The sequence below is a fragment of the Lissotriton helveticus genome, chromosome 5_1, assembly GCF_964261635.1.
Source record: "Lissotriton helveticus chromosome 5_1, aLisHel1.1, whole genome shotgun sequence".
Classification (NCBI taxonomy): domain Eukaryota; kingdom Metazoa; phylum Chordata; class Amphibia; order Caudata; family Salamandridae; genus Lissotriton; species Lissotriton helveticus.
Window position 1 is genome coordinate 2,000,653,126 of NC_136065.1, and position 19,437 is coordinate 2,000,672,562.

The window sequence follows — 19,437 nt, forward strand, 5'->3', positions numbered from 1 at the left end:
ATGCGAGCCAAAGCATAGAAAGTGATGTGAGAAGAAGCAGTGTACTGGACCTCATGCTGACGATTAGAACATGAAACTTGTACCCATGAAGGGATATCACAGCAGATTTAAAGGTCGATAACTGATTGGAACCATATCTCAGTTATTCAAGTGAAAGATAGCATACAGATAAAGGCAGATCAAGGTGCAGAACGATGAGGTTTTGGGCTCTATGTGCTTACATTGCAGCTGTACAGCGAGAGTAAAAACTTTTCATGGTATCAAAATGAACACAAAGGATTAAGGTACCTCAGAACCAATTAACAGCAAAGTAATTTTAGTACCCATGCAATGGTAAACACAACAAAATCAAGTAAAAAAAGGAAAAGGGAAAATATAAAAGTTAATACTGATAACAGGGAGAATAACATGGAGGAATTTAACGATCCTAACACTGTAACTTAAAATAGTTGGGACAAGAGACCCACTAGGCCCAATTATGTAGCAAGTACAGAAATAATAGTTCAAGTTATTTTTTGCCACTCTTCAGTCAAACAAATGCCTTAGACAAGTGCTCTGGTGTTCGAGCCGGATCTTCCAATTTGCACCAATAGCAAGACCAAGTACCAGCATCCACTTCAGATTTACCACTCGTGTGGAGTTGGACATGTTGGAGTCTATTCGCGACAGTAATTTACACCCATAAGTAATCTGCACACTTAAGATTACTCGAACATTTTTTTGTAACTTTGCTACGTTTGTGCTATTCACCATTTACATGCGTAGTTATTCAAAATGGTACATATGCAGGACTCAGCTCCCTGAATGGTGGTGAAGCCAAATTTCTGAGTGAAAGTTACTACTACCAAAAAGGAGCCGTAGTAAGTCCAGCAATGCCTATTGCCACCAACTGGTACTGCAACATCTTCTCATAGAATATAATGGAGTGAGAGGCTTAAAATGGAATCGATAGAAAATGATCTTGAATTATAATAATTTATTTAGCATTTTAAAAAATACAAATACATTCAATAGAATATTAAAACATTATATAGTTTTAAATGATTATTTTATGGTAAACTCTGTTAAAAAAACCTTGAATTTATAAATAAATATGACTAACTTGTTCTTAATAATTTCAATTTTAATTAATTCTAAACTTAACTGTAAGTTTGAGTTCATATACATAGTATATAAATACAAACATTTTACTTTAGGTGTTTTATTTCAAACAATCTTTGCAATAAAATTTGTATTTCATTTTATTAAATTAATCAAATACTTAATTAAAAATGTTAATAGACCTGTAGCATTTTTCTATTTTCTTTGCATGTAAAACATATATAAAATTAAATATACGCCAATATTTAACAAAAATATATATTTTAAAAAAATGTAATTTACTTTTTAGCTTTTTTCCTATATATTTGCTGGTGGCAGAGATCTCTCTACAGTGAAGTATAGGAAGAAGAAAGAAAATCTATTAAATGCGAAAAATATTACTATAAATATTTACATGTTATAGCTTCAATAACTTACTTTAAATTTGAAACGTAATTATTTTGAATACATTCAATTTAAATTATTTTTTATTAAGTTTACATTAAAAAAAAAATTCTACCTAAAGTAAATTTTTTACGGTTTTAATTATTAAACGTGATGTACAGAATTAAAGCAAACTTAATTATAATAAAACCAAATGTTATATTAGTATGTAAATGAGGGGGGGGAGGAACATGGCGGCTGCTTAATAATCCGTCGTGGGCGCCCGGGGGTAGAGGACCGAGAAGTTCCGGGAACTGTGCCCTCTGCTCCCGTCCCTGGCGACATGAAATGATGAGGCGTTAAAGGAAAAAGACTGTCCTACCTGAAGGGCGCTTTCTTGAGTTGTGTGTTGCCGCATTTTTCCTTTTTCCTGTGCTGCTTTCCCGACTGATGGTGTAAAAGTCATTGCTCCTTTTAGGTTGTTTTCACTTTCGCCCGATGCTCGGGGCATCTATCTTGCCCTATCGGACAAAGTACACAGCAATCTCCCACTGGGAGCTTGCTGTGTGGGAGCTCCAGCAGGGCAGAATTACTCTCTCCCAGGTTCTGAGGGGAAGAGTCAGCAAAAGTCCGGCTGGGGAAGGACTGACTAGATGGGAAGAATTTGAGGCAACTAAGAAACAAAAGTGCTGGGAGCAGCAGAGACATCAACACCAGTAACAGCATCAGCATCCTAGGTCTATAGATCAGATTAGTTACAGACCAGGAGGGAAATCAAGGTACCCGCTTCGTGCTCATACTGTCAGTAGTACAGGGGTAAGTGTAGATGTGGACCCCTTGGGGGTAGTTCCTGAAAGTTCAGCTAATCCCCATTGTAGTACTGTTGGGGGAGCTCTGGGATGGTCGAAATCAAAGCTTGAAAAACTTGGAAAGCCTTCTGAACAGATGAATAAGGCACCAGGCGTTAGGGGGAGGAAAATTCCTGCCACATATTTAAGAGTGACCCCATCCCTAAATTGTTATTTTAGAGTAACGGCTGGAACAGTCAAAATCAAAACATGCAAGGAGCAGATAACATTTTTTGGGATGATTCTATTATAGCAGTAGGGCTGGATAAGAATGGGGGCACTCAGTCATTTGCACAGTCATCCACGCAGATTAATACTACGAACAGGTTTGAGGTGCTTGCCTCTTTGAAAAGTCCAGGGGAGAAAGATGAAGCAGATCAGGTGATAAAGTCGCCACCCAGAAATCTCCCAGCGAGAATGACAGGGTGGATAGGTCACAGCTAGCAGGTATGCAGGAGGTGTTGTCGTTATCCACTATAGTACTGAGTCTAAGGACTGAGATTAAAAATACATTGGAGGTCTCCGAGGCCAATCAGTCTGAGATACAGTCCTCCTGTATAGTTATGAGCCACAAATTGGATGAAGTTGCTGATCGAAGTAAAGTTCTGGAGGAAGAAGTGTCATAGGTCAAGAAGATGTACAGAAAAACAAAATCGAAATCTCGCTGCTAAAGCAACAAAATCAAGGCCTGAGGGAGGATTTAGAAAGGATCGAGAACGATTTGAGGAGAAACAACCTCCGGATTCTGAATGTCCCAGAGATGGAGTAAGCAGCTGATATGAAGTCCTTTGTGGGAGCATTATTACGAGACACAGTCCTAAAGGACAAGTCCGACATTAACCTAGAACTGGAGATCCAAAGAGTGCATAGGAAACCATTTAAAAGGAACCCGAAACATCAGAACCCTAGGAAGATTCTTGTGAATTTTCTTACTTATAAGGTGAAGGAGACCATCTTGGGCATTGTTCAGAGAAAGAGGGGGAGTAACAAGGTCCTAATCCCTTATAGGCCATGTTATTGAGTTAGAAATATGAGAGGTATTTGTCCTTAACAGTGGGTAACCCCCATCCCATTGGAGAAAAGGAGCAATCCAAGGTAGATCAGGACAAATAGAGAATATTATAGTTGCATCACGGAAGAAATTCCAAAACTCGATAGTTTGTTTGATGAATTTTTATGCTGTAAAGAAAACTCCTGGATAGGATTTTTTTCGGAAAGAGTAGCCAACACGTGATTCGACCCCTTACATGGCCATCCGGCCTGGGGCTTCATCAGGGCTGTGTATTTACATATACGGAAAGTGCAGTGAAGGTTATGTGAAGAAGTCAACCGGACAATATAATTAAACAAGAAAGTACAGGTTGTGCAGTGTGAGACAGAAAAAAGGACATCAATATTTACATATGTACAAGCAGAATTCATGAGTATCGAACGTATGACAATGTTTACGTATAGTACACAACATTCATAGTTCCAACCGTTAAGGTCAACACATATGTATAAACATCATGGTTTTAGGGTAGTATAGTATAGTATATGTATTTTATGCGAGATTCAATGGCCAGTGGTAGGATTCATGATAAATTTGCTATCAGAATGTATGCGATGGGCGAGAAAGTCAACATGTTGTTCTACTAAGGATTACTCCTTCACTATTAGGTCAGATATCTGCAAGGCCATTACCAGCGGCAGTGTAAGCTTGGTAGAAGGTTGGATGAACTTCATAAACTACGGGCTAAGGCACAAATAAAGTTCCCCAATGCTGCATATTATGTGGAGCAACCAGCTGTATAATTATCGCACTCCTAAAGAGGTGGACAGTCTGACTGATACAATCAGGAAGCATAAGTAGTAGGGAGCGGTGGAGAGGAGAGATGAAAAGTCAAGGGATGTATTGGGTTTATGTGTATGTTGTTGTATGCGCGTTTGGGCACCCCACCCGGGCAAGCCCAATGGCATTTCATAAATGCCAAACAGTAGAGGGAGGGTTCCTCAGCGGTAGGCTGGGGAGAGGGCACTGGGTGGGGAACAGTGGGGAAAAAACCCAAAAAAAAGAAGTCCTCAATATCACCAGATTGTGGTTTTTATCGCTGCTATATTTTAGGTGGTTGTCCTGAAAGATAATGGGAAAGGATAAGGAGATATGCTTCTTAACCTTGAATGTTAACGGTCTTAGATCAAAAGGAATGCAGAGGCTGGTACTCCGATATCGTGATGAAAATATGTCTCACATAATAATCCTGCAAGAGTCCCACTTATCAGCAAAAGAGAGTAGACAACCATATTCAAAGTGCAAATGGATTGAGAGTTTATCAGTTTTGGATCAGGCAGAATTTTGTAAGGGCATTGCCATTCTTTTGAGGAAAAAAGCTGGATTGGAGATGCTACAGTCGAAAACAGATAGTTCAAGTAGATGGGTCCTGGCGGGTATAAGTTGCTCCAACTATGAATTTGTCTGTGGGGGCCTTTATGGCCTGAGTGCCGATGACCTCTCATATCTCGCGGCCCTGGTGTTTGTTGGAAGCCACATTAACCAATAGTTTTCGGAGGGGGGATTTCAACACTCTGCTTGATCGTATTCTAAATAGATCTACAAGGAGGGCATCTCTACACCTAAAACTAGGCAGGCACTAAGGAATATGCTCCAAGGTTTGGGGTTGGTCGATGTGTGGCATCACCAAAAGGGCAAGGTAAGGGGTTACACATTTCATAGTAAGAAATATGGCCACTTTTCTAGGCTAGACTATTTCTTTGTGGATACAGCAATCACAGAAAAGTTTAAAAGAATTAATCATCGGCCAGGACACATTTCTGACAATTCACCTGTAAGTACGGTTTTCCAGCGTTCAGCCTACAGGCAGAACCCTAGGTGGATGGTTAATCATGCCCTTCTCCTTGATGCTGAAGTCATCTTGACCCTGAAAAGAGCTAGCAATGACTTTTTTCCTGATAATATGTGGTCAGCATCTAAACACATCTAAAGCCTTTATAAGATTAGTCTTACAAAATGTGGGCTATGCCAAGAATTGGGCAGAGAGAGCGGAATGTATCACCCTAAAGCAGGAAATTGGGATGTTGGAGGCTGCCTTGCAGGTGAAAATTTCTCCCCAGGGCAGGGATGAAGCCAGAATGAGGCTAGAGGAAGCCCTGCTAAATGTCAAGCTCAAGCTGGAAGCAAAATGTAGGGATAGGTGGTAAGCAAAGATTATGAAGGTCTTCAAGCATGGGGAGAGAGCAGGAGCACTCCTAGCTTGGAATTTAAATCAGAGCGGGTCCCCAGGATAACGTCTCTAAAAATGCGTGAGATGCAAGATCATCTGGTCTCTCTTTTTTCTACTCTATATACGGAGGCGATCATCTTATGGGGTGGATTCGGAATAGATCCCTCCTGGGGCCTTCTGAGATAGGGAGGGAGTCTCTTGAGGCACAAATTAAGGAGTCTGAAGTTTGAGAACATCTGAGTCGGCCTAAGAACAGGAAAGCAGCAGGGCCTTATGTCATCCCCTCTGAGCTGTAAAAGATATTTAAGAAGATGGTAATCCCGTCTGAGGGAAGTTGTTTAATGCTATATACTTTGAGAATGCCCAGCTCCAGAGTCATTGAAAGAAGTCATGTTAGTGTTGATTTAAAGCCTGTTAAAGACCCAAAGAAGGCAGATTCATATCGGCCAATTTCTTTTGAATGCTGATTATAAGGTTTTCACTAGTATTTTAGCAAGCAGTTAGCTACTGCGGCTCCACAACTAATCCATCCAGATCAGAAAGGGCTTGTCCCTAAGCTCCAAATTCATGATCCACACAGCAATTAATGGGGTGCATTGACCTGGCCATGGAGCATTCGACTCCATTGGCTGTTGCCACAATAGATGTGGCCAAGGCCTTTGAACGGGTTTGTTGGGTACTTGTGGGAGGTCTTGGTAGCATTAGAGTTTAGCCTGTGTTTTATTTTGACCCTTAAGAGAATGTACACAAAGTCATCAGCACAAATTTTATTTAAAGGTGCTCTGACAGAGTTTTAGGATCAACCGTGGTATGAGGCAAGGGAGCCCCCTCTCTCCTCTTGTTTGATATTTATATCAAACCATTTGCCAAGTTGCTTAGAAGAGACCCCAGGTAATCCCTTTTTCTGTACAACTAAGCAATAAGATAGCACTCTACGCAGATGATTTAATCATTTACACATGAGATCCTTTTCAATCTATCCCAGGGTGGGAAAAGTTAGCAGACGAATTTGGGGCACTGTGAGGTTATGATGAAAATACCACTTAGTCAGAGTTTACCTGCAGGTATATTACTAACTGTGATTGGGAGGTGACAGAGTTTAGGTACTTGGGCATTTTAATAGTTCATGCATTAGGGGGAGGTTCCAGCACATAATTTAGGATGGGTGGCAAAAGAGATTGATAAGCTCCTAATAAGGTGGAGAAACTTGCCATTATCGATCTATGGGCAAGTGAATCTGCTTAAAATGTCAGTTTTACCTAAGTTCACCTATCTTTTTATTTGTATCTCACTTATGTTTTCTAAAAAAAGGTAGAAATAATACAGGGTAAAATCACTAGCTTTATCTGGGCCTCAGGGGGAGCTAGGTTCTCCTGAAAAACGTTAAGGAGAAGTTTGAAGAAAGGGGGTCTGGCATTACCGGATTTAAACCTCTATTGCATGGCTTTCCAATTCAAAAACTGTAGGATGGTTTTTGGGACAACAGATAGTTGCACATGGGGCCGGATACTATAAGAGATGGTGGTAGGGCTGGTACCCACAGGCTTTTTATATAGATTTTGGGCTCCCAAGATTTTCAAGAAAGTCAACCTGAAAGTTTTAAAAGCTGCGCTTCTTCTCTGGTACAGGTCAAGAAAGATTCCTGGCATCAGATGCTACTCTGACTTTCCCCAGTTTGGGATTCCCCGGGCACCACAGAATGTTTGTTGGATAGGTTGAGTCTACCTCGGAGGGAGGCCGGGATAACCAATTGGGGGATCTCTTTACAGTGCAAGGGCTTCTGCCCTGGGAAATTCTTAAGGCAAAGACAGGGGGCTCCCTATTTAGATTAAAGTATATACTGCTCACCTCGGGGTATTGACGTGCAAGTTCAGAGAGTGGTGGTCCCTAGGAGGTTAACGCATTGCTGCAAGATACACAGCCATTAAGCAAGGAGGTCTCTATATGGTATTGGAAGCTTTTGGAAGCTGATGATGGAACTGCAGAGGCACTGTGTGGGACTTGGAAGGGTGTGATTCCAGATTCCGAGTTCCCACATGTATCGCAAACCTCTTTGAATCTATTATAGTCTGTGACTAGGCCAGCCAACCTAAAAAATAATCATTTTTATACCATCAATAGAATATACTGGACACCTCAGAGATTTACTATATTTGTGCATTTCCCGATTCCAAAGTGTAAAACATGCAGTCAATATGTTTGCTATTTGTCCTTCCATCACTGGATTCAGGAACAATGTGAGAAACATTATAGGGGATATTCCGAGTTTTAAGATTGTGATAAGCCCAGTGTTGGTGCGGATGGAACTTGCTAAAGAGTCACTTAGCCTGTTGGGCAGGATGTGGGGCTAGCCTTTTTACTTGATGCTTTTTGCGAGAAGAGAGAAATACAAGTATTGGGTGGGTGCAGCAGGCCCCCTCTCGGAGGACTGGCTTAAAGCTGTGTGGTGGTATTGCAAGATGGCCTGGGTTGTACCTCTGGCAGAATGGATAATATATGGACAGACTTTCTTAGTGAAGCAATGTGTCGGTTTCGAGGAGTGGAGCAGTCCGATTATTACAACGAAGCACCAGAAATGTGGGTGTGTAAACCCAGGTTGGTGTGGCTGGGAAGTTTCTGTGTAGAAGGTGCGTGGTATGCTCCAGGGGGTCACCTGAGATTGCAACAGCTGGGGTGATAGGAGGAAAAAAAAAGAATAAAAGTATTTAACTGAAAAAGAAAAAAAAAAGCATTTTAAAACAAATATTTTATTTTTAGATATTTATTATTATTATTAAATAACAGCTATATTGATTTTTTAACTAGTTTAAATGATTTAATTTAGCATTATTTATACGGGGTTATATTCAAAGTGCCTAGGTCTATTATTTTCTATGGGATGGTGCTGCAGTTCGTGTATGGCCATGTGTGGTGCTGGACATACTTCAGCTCTAAGCTGTAGTACACTTCTAACTCTGTTTGTGTCCTTTATCCCTGCAGTAACTCTACTTTAGAAGTTCAGTTTGTAAGTAGCAATGGGCGAACACTTTTGTGAGTGAGTGCATGTCCCTTCTGACATCCATCCTTCCTCCCCTTTAGTCAAAAATATTTCCCATTTGCCTGTCACTCCCCTCTGTCCCACCCGCATTTGCTACTAAAACATGTACCTAAGTGCAAGGAGACTCCGTAGTTAAGGCAGAGATCTACACACAAACAATGATAAAAGAGGTGGAATGCCCACACTAGGGGCCCGATTACGATTGCGGTGAATCCGCATCCTCCGGGCCGGCGGAAGCCACCGCCGGTCTGGAGGATGCGGATTCACCACTGCGTTCAGAGAAATGACCCCCCGCCGAATTAGGATGGCGGGGGGTCATCTGCGGACGGCAAGACCGTCTGCCGCTTTTCCGCCCCGAGACCGCGGCGGAAAAGCTCTAATATGGTGGCGGTGTCTATCAGACACCGCCAGCCATATTAGGATTTGCATTTTGATATGCCTTTCCGCATCAGCAATGCCGCCACAGAAAGGCATACGGTCTTTCCTTTGGGGGCCAATTGCGGGCCCCCAGGGTGAAGGGGGGTGGGTGTGCACATGGGGGGTACCTATGGTACCCCCTGCATTTGCATGCACGAAGCGGCAGGCACCGCGCGGTGCCTGCCGCTTTGTGCATGCAAATGCACTGCTTTCATTTTTAACATTGCGGCGGGTGCTGCTTCAAGCAAAACCCGCCGCAATGTTAAACATACAGGATGTGACCGCCAGGGTGGCGGTCACATCCTAATTTGAGCGGAGTGACCGCCGCTGCCCCTGCGGACGGTCCCTCCACCTCTGGGGTGGCGGACGGACGCAGGTCTGTCCGCCATCCTAATAAGGCCCTAAGTTTGTGAATAGCATTTTGTAGTCCTTTAGTTGTCCTATTGAAGTTTATGAATAGGCCAGATTATTTGTGACACTCTACTAGATGTATCTGATGTGATTCTTAAGCTCATGAAACTTTCCTCAGCAGATGGGAAGCAGATTCTATATGTAGCAATAAGAAAATGGAAAGAGGCCACTAGAGTGAATCTTTGTAATACCAGGTTGTGTCCCCTCTGAAGAGAAGTGTTTAGGACTACTTAGAGTGGTGCCAAGAATGGTTTACATATGGTTGGCCTTGTCTGTACTTAGACTAGAGAATGATCTAGTGGAATGTTGCAGAGATTAATAACCAGTCCTTCCATCAGCTTTAGTTTTTCTCAAAGATCAGCCCTGATTGACACAGACATAAACAGACGCTGGTGCCATAGAGACCTACGACAAAGAGACTCACGTTGCAGCTCCCTGGTAAGGCTCATGTGGCTAGAAACAGTTTGAGGTTTCTTGTATTCCCGAACATAAGGGCATGGCCTCAAAGTTCAGGATCGACTGGACATTGTGGGCAAGAGCCGTGGCTCATTTGCAGACAGGGAGCAAAACACAATGAATGTAATGAAGCTAGAGATACTTACGAAGGAATTCGACTAATTGAAGCATGTTCATCTTTCGTGTGTGTTTTTCTAACAAGACACTTATTAAGACAATCAATAGATTGAGATCTTTGTGGCTGCTTCATTTGAAGGTTTTGCGATGCTGAAACCTACTACCAAGGGTTGACAGTCAGCACCTTTTGTCTCCCACATTTTCCCTCTCATGTAGATAGGTTGCATTTACAACTGATTTCTTGTCACATTGAGAGCACCAATATTTTTTTTCTGCTTGAGAGTGCTCTCATTTTGAAACAAACTGAATCTCTGACTGCCATTTTCCTGGCATCTAGACCAATGATAAGGTTTTTACCCAGTGTGGATTCCCTTATGTCAAATGAGATTTGCTTTCAGACTGAATCTTTTATGGCATTCATTGATAAGGTTTTTGTCCAGTGTGAGTTCTCTTTTGTCTAGTGAGATTTATTTTCCGACTGAATCTTTTCAAGCTATGAGAGAACTGATAAGGTCTTTGACCTGAGTGAGTTCTTTCATGTCTAGTGAGAGTTAATTTCTGACTTGAGCGTATTTGGCCTTCAGAGCAATGATGGGGTTTCAGTCTAGCATGCATTCTCTCATCTTGAGTTAAACAGGATCTGCAACAGATCAGTCATTCAGATCAGTGATACGGTTTTTTGTCCAGTGTGAGTTCTCTCATGTTGAGTGAGACCATATTTCTGAGTGAAGGTTTTACAGCATTCAGAGCACTGATAAGGTTTTTGCCCAGTGTGAGTTCTCTCATGTTGAATGAGACCATATTTTGAAGTGGTTTTCCAACATTCAGAGCACTGATAAGGTTTTTGTCCAGTGTGAGTTCTCTCATGTCGAGAAAGACCATATTTCTGACTGAAGCATTTTTGACATTCAGAGCACTGATACGGTTTCAGCCCAGTGTGGATTCTCTCATGCAGAGTTAATTTGGATCTGTGACAGAAACGTTTTTGGCATTCAGAGCACTGATAAGGCATTTGTCCAGTGTGAGTTCTCTCATGTTGAGCAAGACCATTTTTCTGACTGAAGCTTTTCCAGCATTCAGAGCACTGATAAGGGCTTTGTCCAGTGTGAGTTCTCTGATGTTGAGTAAGTCCACATTTTTGTCTGAAGCTTTTTTGACATTCAGAGCACTGATACGGTTTCAGCCCAGTGTGGATTCTCTCATGTAGAGTTAAACTGGATCTGTGACAGAAACGTTTTTGGCATTCAGAGCACTGATAAGGCATTTGTCCAGTGTGTGTTCTCTCATGTTGAGCAAGACCATATTTCTGACTGAAGCTTTTCCAACATTCAGAGCACTGATATGGTTTTTGTCCAGTGTGAGTTCTCTCATGTTGAGTGAGACCAGTTTGATGACTGAAGCTTTTCCAGCATTCAGAGCACTGGTAAGGTCTTTGACCGCTGTGTGTTCTCACATGTTGAGTAAGATTAGATTTCTGACTGAAACTTTTCTGGCATTCAGAGCACTTATATGGTTTTTGTCCAGTGTGAGTTCTCTCATGCTGAGTGAGACCAGATTTCAGACTGAAGCTTTTTTGGCATTCAGAGCACTGATACGGTTTTTGTCCAGTGTGAGTTCTCTCATGTAGAGTAAGATTAATTTTCTGACTGAAGCTTTTCCAACATTCAGAGCACTGATATGGTTTGTACCCAGTATGAACTCTCTCATGGCGAGTGAGACCAGATTTCTCACTGAATCTTTTTTGGCACTCAGAACACTGATAAGGTTTATGGCCAATATGGATTTTCACATGTTGAATGAAATAGGCTTTGCAAGTAAAACGGTCATGCCATTCAAGGCACTGATACAGTCTTTGACCAGTATGTGTTCGCTTATGTTGAGTAAGATTCATTTTTTGACTGAAGCTTTTCTGACATGCAGAGCACAGATATGGTTTTTGATCAGTGTGAGTTCTCACATGTTGAATGAGAGTGGATTTCTTACAAAAGCTTTTTTGGCACTCAGCGCACTGATATGGTTTATACCCAGTATGGGTTCTCTCATGTTGAGTGAGACCAGATTTCAAACTGAAGCTTTTTTGGCACTCAGAGCACTGATAAGGTTTGTGCCCAGTATGGGTTCTCTCATGTTGAGTGAGACCAGATTTCCGGCTAAAGCTTTTCCAGCATTCAGAGCACTGATAAGGTTTGTGCCCAGTATGAGTGCTCTCATGTCGAGTGAGAACAGATTTCTGACTAAAGCTTTTCGGGCATTCAGAGCACTGATAAGGCCTTTCACCAGTGTGTGTTCTCTCATGTTGAGTAAGAGTCTCTTTCTGACTAAAGCTTTTCTGACATTCAGAGCACTGATAAAGTTTTTGTCCAGTGTGCGTTCTCCTGTGTTTAGTGAGGTGGGACTGATAACTAAATCTGTTCTCACATTTATTGCTCTTATTCGAGATGTATCCATCTCCACGCTGGGTTTGTTCCTGGATTAATGCCATGTTAAGACTGAATCTGATTTCAAAGTTGGCACTTTTTTATGTTACACGCAGTATTAACTTCTACAATACTGTATCATACTCTACCAAATATTTGTATTTAACTAATAATAGCTTTTATCTGGAGATAATTTTTCCTACCATTGATAGCAGGCTATCTAACTTGTCTTAAAAATGTTCACAGAGTAGCCCCTTGTCAAGCTATTTTCTCCAAGTTATGTGTAGATGAGTTCTCTCAAGTAGAATTAGATAAATATTGTGACTCCAGTTTATCACGTTTGATATGACCATTTTAAAGGCACTGTTGAGGTCTTTGGGGTTTAGTGCTCACATTAGATACATTTATACATTCAAATAATGATCGTAGATTAGAACATGCCACATTAACTTTATGAATTATCAGTAGAGTAACACTGGGCCCTTTTAAGCTTTCTATCCCAGTACAAACTTTTTTTGGTATGTGGCTAAAGCCACAGCAGGCACATGACAGACTTTGGTGGTCCAGGACACTTTGCCACTTGGGTTGGTCCGAGTTGTTTAAGAGTTGGTGGAAAATATCTTTCTATATTGAAAATGATAATCCAGCGATTTTGCTGCAGTGACAACAGTGAAAGAGTTTTCACATTTACTTTCTTTCTTTGAAACAATTTTTCTCCACTCTTGAATCAAAGGAGATTTAGGTAAAAGATTGTTTTTTTAAATTGAACCGATTGGCGTGCGTACAATTCTGTTACATCATGTATATGAATACTGCTTTATTGGAGAGGCGTTTAGGTCTTCATGGCATGCCTCATATACCATTAAATTAAATTTACAACACTGATTAGTTTACTCTCAAGTGTACTGAGGAGATTTCAATTTTTTCACCAATGTTCCTCGTTCTCACATACTTTGAAATGGTAAATTCGGTAATTGTTTCAAGTCCTTTTACTTTAGGGACTTGGCAATTTATAATGAAAATAAGAATTTTGAGAAACCACTTTGACATTCAGCAGTTCCTTCTTCTCCACTTCTCCACGTTCCTTACCATTCCTGGCACAAAGAATGCGTTTCTTTTTATTACTCTAGAATGTTGAATGTTTTACTTTCTTTAAAATAATCCTTTTCATTGCGTTTCACTAAAATACATTTCTTTTTTGGTTCATGTTTCAGTGACCTGTAGAAATAGAGTTAGAGATTGTAAATGAACTTAAAGAAATCATTTTTATTACCATTTTCTTTGCAGAAACAACGCATTTACAGAAATGAAGTAGGAAATCAGTTTGAGTTGCATTTGTGACGGGGTGCAACTGCTCTTGGGAACTGTGTGGACAGGGAACTTGGTACCACTGGAACTCAAGGTTGTGAGAACAAATTAGTGATAACTGAAGAAAGATACAAGTTAAACATACATTGCGACACAGATTCTGAGAAGCATCCAACTCCAACAATTTACTCTTTCTGTGATAATGGCAGGCACCACAGTAAAATATTCGTAACAACTTTAATGAATTACTAGATATTATTTACTCCCCTGCCCACTCAGAGGATCATCTATTCCTTATTTCAGAAGTTCATGAAGGACATTTTATTGAACACAGTAATTGGCCTTGTTGTCATCACTGCTTTAAATGCTACGGTTTGTTGAGGTGGTGTTCACTTAGCTCATTGGTATTTACAATTTCAATTTGTTGGGAAGATAAGGACTTACTTTGTGTCAAGGAACTGCTGGGTCACATGGGAGGCAATAGTTCAAGACCCAGTGACTCCCCTCCCAGGAAGGGCCCAGACCTGCAGTAGGACCACAACACATTCACATTCCCGGATCCATGTGTCTCCATCTGGTGGGTACAAGGGAACGTGGGTGGTCAGCCACATTAGGGGGAACGCAAAAATTGAAGAGGGAGGTTTGCCAGAACATGGGGAGGCCGGACACTGCAATGCATTTTGCCAGAGAACCCTTTCTATTCTTAACAGCCCAACAGTAAGAGGCAGAAAGAAGAAATCATTGTACAGTTTTTGAAACTGGAGATAATTAGCGGCCTTGTAGTATACAAACTTTTGAAAGGAAATATGCTCAAAGTAGCTAGTATAAAAATAAATAAGGATTTGTAAAAGTCATTTTTGTTTTATTTTTTTATCACAAGCTGTGTAGGTAGAGAATAGTCTGGAGAGGGAGCCCAATTCTGGAAGTTAAAGAGATAAAAAAACAGAGGGAGAGAGAGAGAGAGAGAGAGAGAGAGAGAGAGAGAGAGAGAGAGAGAGAGAGAGAGAGAGAGAGACTAAAGAAGAAAAAAGGGGAAAATGAAAGAGAGGGTCATAGAACACCTTACCTGATGTTTATTTATTATTTCATTTTGGTTCCTTGAGGGTGGCAGCCATACTGCCTGTTCCATCCCTGAATAGCTTGAAAGAAGGTAAACAAATACTTCAACAAAGAACTTATTTGCATCAAACGTGAAATACACTACATCCCATCTTCCAAACTACTGTCCTAAACTTACGAAACAAAATGAACTTTTGTTCTCTGCAAAACCCCAGTAAAGCACTTTTAATCTATGAAAAAAATAACTTTTTTCAGAAAAGCCTATTTATTCTTCTAGCATCTACAACCGAACACGCATCTTTCTCCAAATCCAAACCTTGCGCTGCAAGAACACCAAAAAAAACATATGGTCCCTTGCTGAAAAAAGTCCAAAGGAACATGCAGCGAACCAAAAAGAAGATAGAGGTCTGTGTGAACATACAGCGTACCCAAGGTCTGAGTGAACAGACAGCGCACGCACAGGCTGAAAAAGGTCTCAGTGAACATAAAGCGATACCACAGGCTAGACAATGCCTGATTAAACATACAGCGCACCCATAGGCTGAAGAAGGTCTGAGTGAACATACAGCGCACCCGTGGGCTGAACGATGTTGGATTGAACATACAGTGCACCCACAAGCTGTACACGGTCTCAGTCAACATACAGCGCACCCACAGGATGTACAAGGTCTGAGTTAACATAGAATGCACTGCCAGGCACAGAGAGCAGAACCTGTAGGTAAAGGTCTATAGCTAGTTAAGGCAATTGGTTGACAAAAACTCTAGGTACTAAAAAAGATATAGAAGCAACCACTGATTAGAATCACTCGAATCATCAGATTGCACAATGTCTATGAAAATATATATTATTATGCAGACACTAACAGCCCAGCCCATTTCTTTACAAAATCTTTCCATTTTCAGCCCATGAGCCATGCAAATTAAAACAATCATGTTGACATACAGCAAATTAAAGCCCTCATACATTGTTGTGCCCAAACTCCATAAATCAGTCAAGCATTCTTAGATGTACAGAAGCAATGATCTCTGAGCAACAGCAATTCAAGTTTATGCTGATACAGCATACGAATGAATGCTGAGAAGGAGGCAACCCTCCCCAAAAGGCACTGAAGATGGGTGGATGTAGCAGGGACACGTCACCTATAACATGTCAGTCAAATGGCTGGTGAGCGATGTTCGAGTCAGCAAGTCAAATGAAGGACATTCAGGATGGCAGGACCAACAGACACTCTGTTGTGATGGGAACAAGGTAGCCCCTGAGCAAGTGAAAAGGATGCAGATTGGATGACGATGTGCAATTAGTGACCAATGGCCTGAAAGGGCAAGGAGTGAAGCAATGCCGTGTATGATGGTTGGTCACCCATTCCATTGCTTGCAACAGTAAATAGAGCTGCAAAATTGGAAAGTGATTTTGCACACCTAATTGTAGATGTGATAAAGTGTTGTTGAATTCAAAACTCATCAATTTTAGTTGAATGTGCGTGCATCCACTTGTGTGAGAGAAGTGGCCCCCGATCTCTCCTATACTGAAATACCAAAGGAAGGCTGTGGAAAACCACACCCTGAATGGAGCACAGCTATGGACTAGAAAGTCTCAATGAGCTAATCAAATTAATCAAAAAGATTCATACGCTCTAAGGCATGTTAATTTATCATACCATGATTGATCATATATTATCATACACAAAATGTAAATCAACCCTATTTGAAAATGTGCACTTAATTTCAATGCATACATAAACTTGAAAATATATTTTAGCGTTCCTCATTAAACCCCACATAAATAAGTTGATACATTTAACAGATTTTTCAAAACACAATTCCAATGCATTTCGGGTTCCAAAATGGAACCCTTCATCAGGGATAGATCTTACAAATAGGTCGAAGTTATGATTGTACAGCTGCGTCCTCCGCAGGAACCTGCAACACAATAAGTTATGGTGTGACCAGCACAATGCTATTTACAATGTAGTAAAAAATAGAATTTGCACTCTCAGAAATACTATTGAGTAGTGAAATAAAGTGTAAAAGGAACCAAATGAATCTCCACTGTGAATAGAAATTGTGACTTATAAAAAAATACCCTGTATTGTTGTGTGTAACATAATTCACAAATCCTTACACTCAACTTTACAAAGTATTATCGACGAGTGTGAAAACAAAAGGTTCCCAAGTACTTATCAAGATAAAAATATATAGGAATTTTAGAAAGTACAAAGGATTCTGAACAGAGGGAATTCTTACCCTCCAACCAGCTGCCCGGCATATAACTCTGAACAAATTAATAACAACCTTAATGCATGTTTGAGACTTCAAGCAGAAACAACATGACTGTAAGGTAATTGAAACTCTCTTAACCGTCTCTACGAGGTCAAGAGCGGCTGCCTCTTTGTGTGCTTTAAACTGCTATTGCTGAAATAAGTATCCTATGTATAAAAATGTATAACATCATAAGACTCTAAACAATATGAGTCAAACTGCCACTAGTCTATTTTAGGTAGATACGGTAAAAACGAAAGAAGCCTAACCGTTTTATATGTGAAGTGTTACGCTCAATCCAAAAATTACATCCGAGTACTTTTTGTGCAATTCTGTCCGTGTGCTGAAAAGTGAGTAAATGCCGAGTTAGAAAACGCTTGCAATTTGTAAAAGGACTCAAAGAGGATACGATATCCAGAACTGGAAGGAAAGAGATTCTCACCGTCTTTATGAAAAGTATGAGAACTCGACCGCGCCTCACAATGCCTTCAACTCGCTCGTTGCTTCAGGGATTCGCGCGAGTGTTTCAGCATGCATGGATCACTGACATAATATCATCTACAAAAATATAGGCATTTAAAATATCGACTCCAAAATATCGACTACAAAAATATCCTATCCACAAACAGGTAAGTACAAAAATATCGAGTCAAAAATATAGTTTAAAAATATGTATGTAAAATTAAAAAAATATTAAAAATAAATAACTAAAATATACTTAAAAATACTTAAATAACCTTAAAATTATTAAATAATTAATTTAAGTTATAAAAAAATTATTTGTTAAAACATATATATATATATATATATTAACAGAATATTATTTAAAAATATACAATAATATTACCGTAGCATAGCAAGAGTGTTAAAATTACTATTCCCACTCCAATGAGTGCAACAGTAGGGAAAGCGTTGGATAGCGTAGCGGTAAAAATTACTATTCCAACTCCAAAGAATTCTACAGTAGGGAAAGCGTTGGATAGCGTGGGGGTAAAAATTACTATTCCCACTCCAGTGAGTGCAACAGTAGGGAAAGCGTTGGATAGCGTAGGGGTAAAAATTACTATTCCCACTCCAAAGAGTGCAACAGTAGAGAAAGCATTGGATAGCGTAGGGGTAAAAATTACTATTCCCACTCCAGTGAGTGCAACAGTAGGGAAAGCGTTGGATAGCGTAGGGGTAAAAATTTCTATTCCCACTCCAGTGAGTGCAACAGTAGGGAAAACGTTGGATAGCGTAGGGGTTAAAATTACTATTCCCACTCCAGTGGGTGCAACAGTAGGGAAACGTTGGATAGCGTAGGGGTAAAAAATTACTATTCCCACTCCAGTGGGTGCAACAGTAGGGAAAGCTTTGGATTGCGTAGGGGTAAAAATTACTATTCCCACTCCAGTGAGTGCAACAGTAGGGAAAGCGTTGGATAGCGTAGGGGTAAAAATTACTATTCCCACTCCAGTGAGTACAACAGTAGGGAAAGCGTAGGATAGCGTAGGGGTAAAAATTACTATTCCCACTCCAAAGAGTGCAACGGTAGGGAAAGCGTTGGATAGCGTAGGGGTAAAAATTACTATTCCCACTCCAGTGAGTGCAACAGTAGGGAAAGCGTTGGATAGCGTAGGGGTTAAAATTACTATTCCCACTCCAAAGAATGCAACAGTAGGGAAAGCATTGGATAGCGTAGGGGTAAAAATTACTATTCCCACTCCAAAGAGTGCAACAGTAGGGAATGCGTTGGCTAGCGTAGGGGTAAAAATTACTATTCCCACTCCAGAGAGTGCAACAGTAGGGAAAGTAAATACTTCGTATATTATTTAAAAAAATATAAATTAACATCTATAAACTGTTCAATACTCTGCTGCTTCTTGCCAGTTTACCAAAGTCTAAATAAATAGAATTTTTTTTGTCGATGGCCACAGTGGAAAGATGGGCCACATATAGAGATAAAAGCACAATCGTTTCATATAATACGCTACCTTATGTGACCTATGGTGCACAGTCCTATTTGTTCTTTATACATAATTCACAGCAGCGATACGTTTTGATAAGGTTCCATCTAAATTGCATCCCTCTCATGCTTGCTTTCCCTACTATTACTTATTCGTTGAAACAGCTGTCCACCTGCCCTTGTGATGGGAAATCCATACCGTCAAATTTGCACATTTTGTTCTATAAATAGACAACAAAGAAGACGGTTCATTGTTCCACCGCTATGTAAATATAAATTTAGACAATGTCGCCCATACACTTTTTTTTGATACAACAATTGGAAGAATTTTTTGTGTGCCATGTTCTTGCAACTTATTTCTGGGCTGGTTTTAAAGTGCCGGCACATGTATCAGGGCTCTATCCTTGGTATGGGCAGTGATCGTACCCTCCACTGGTTTTATGCAGTTATGTTTTATTGAAAGGCGCATAATATTGCT

General features: G+C 40.4%; 1 protein-coding gene across 1 annotated transcript in view; it reads right to left on the reverse strand.

The window, feature by feature from the left end:
• The window catches only part of LOC144752842 (uncharacterized), a 136,237-nt gene that overhangs the window by 105,219 nt on the left and 11,581 nt on the right, over positions 1-19,437 (reverse strand). Inside the window, exons 2-3 of the mRNA XM_078640681.1 lie at positions 14,763-14,835; positions 10,651-13,606 (exon numbers count right to left, since the gene is read on the reverse strand). Of these exons, the coding sequence (XP_078496807.1) occupies positions 10,651-12,453 (1,803 nt within the window). The 5' untranslated portion in view covers positions 12,454-13,606; positions 14,763-14,835. The remainder of the gene's footprint in view (positions 1-10,650; positions 13,607-14,762; positions 14,836-19,437) is intronic.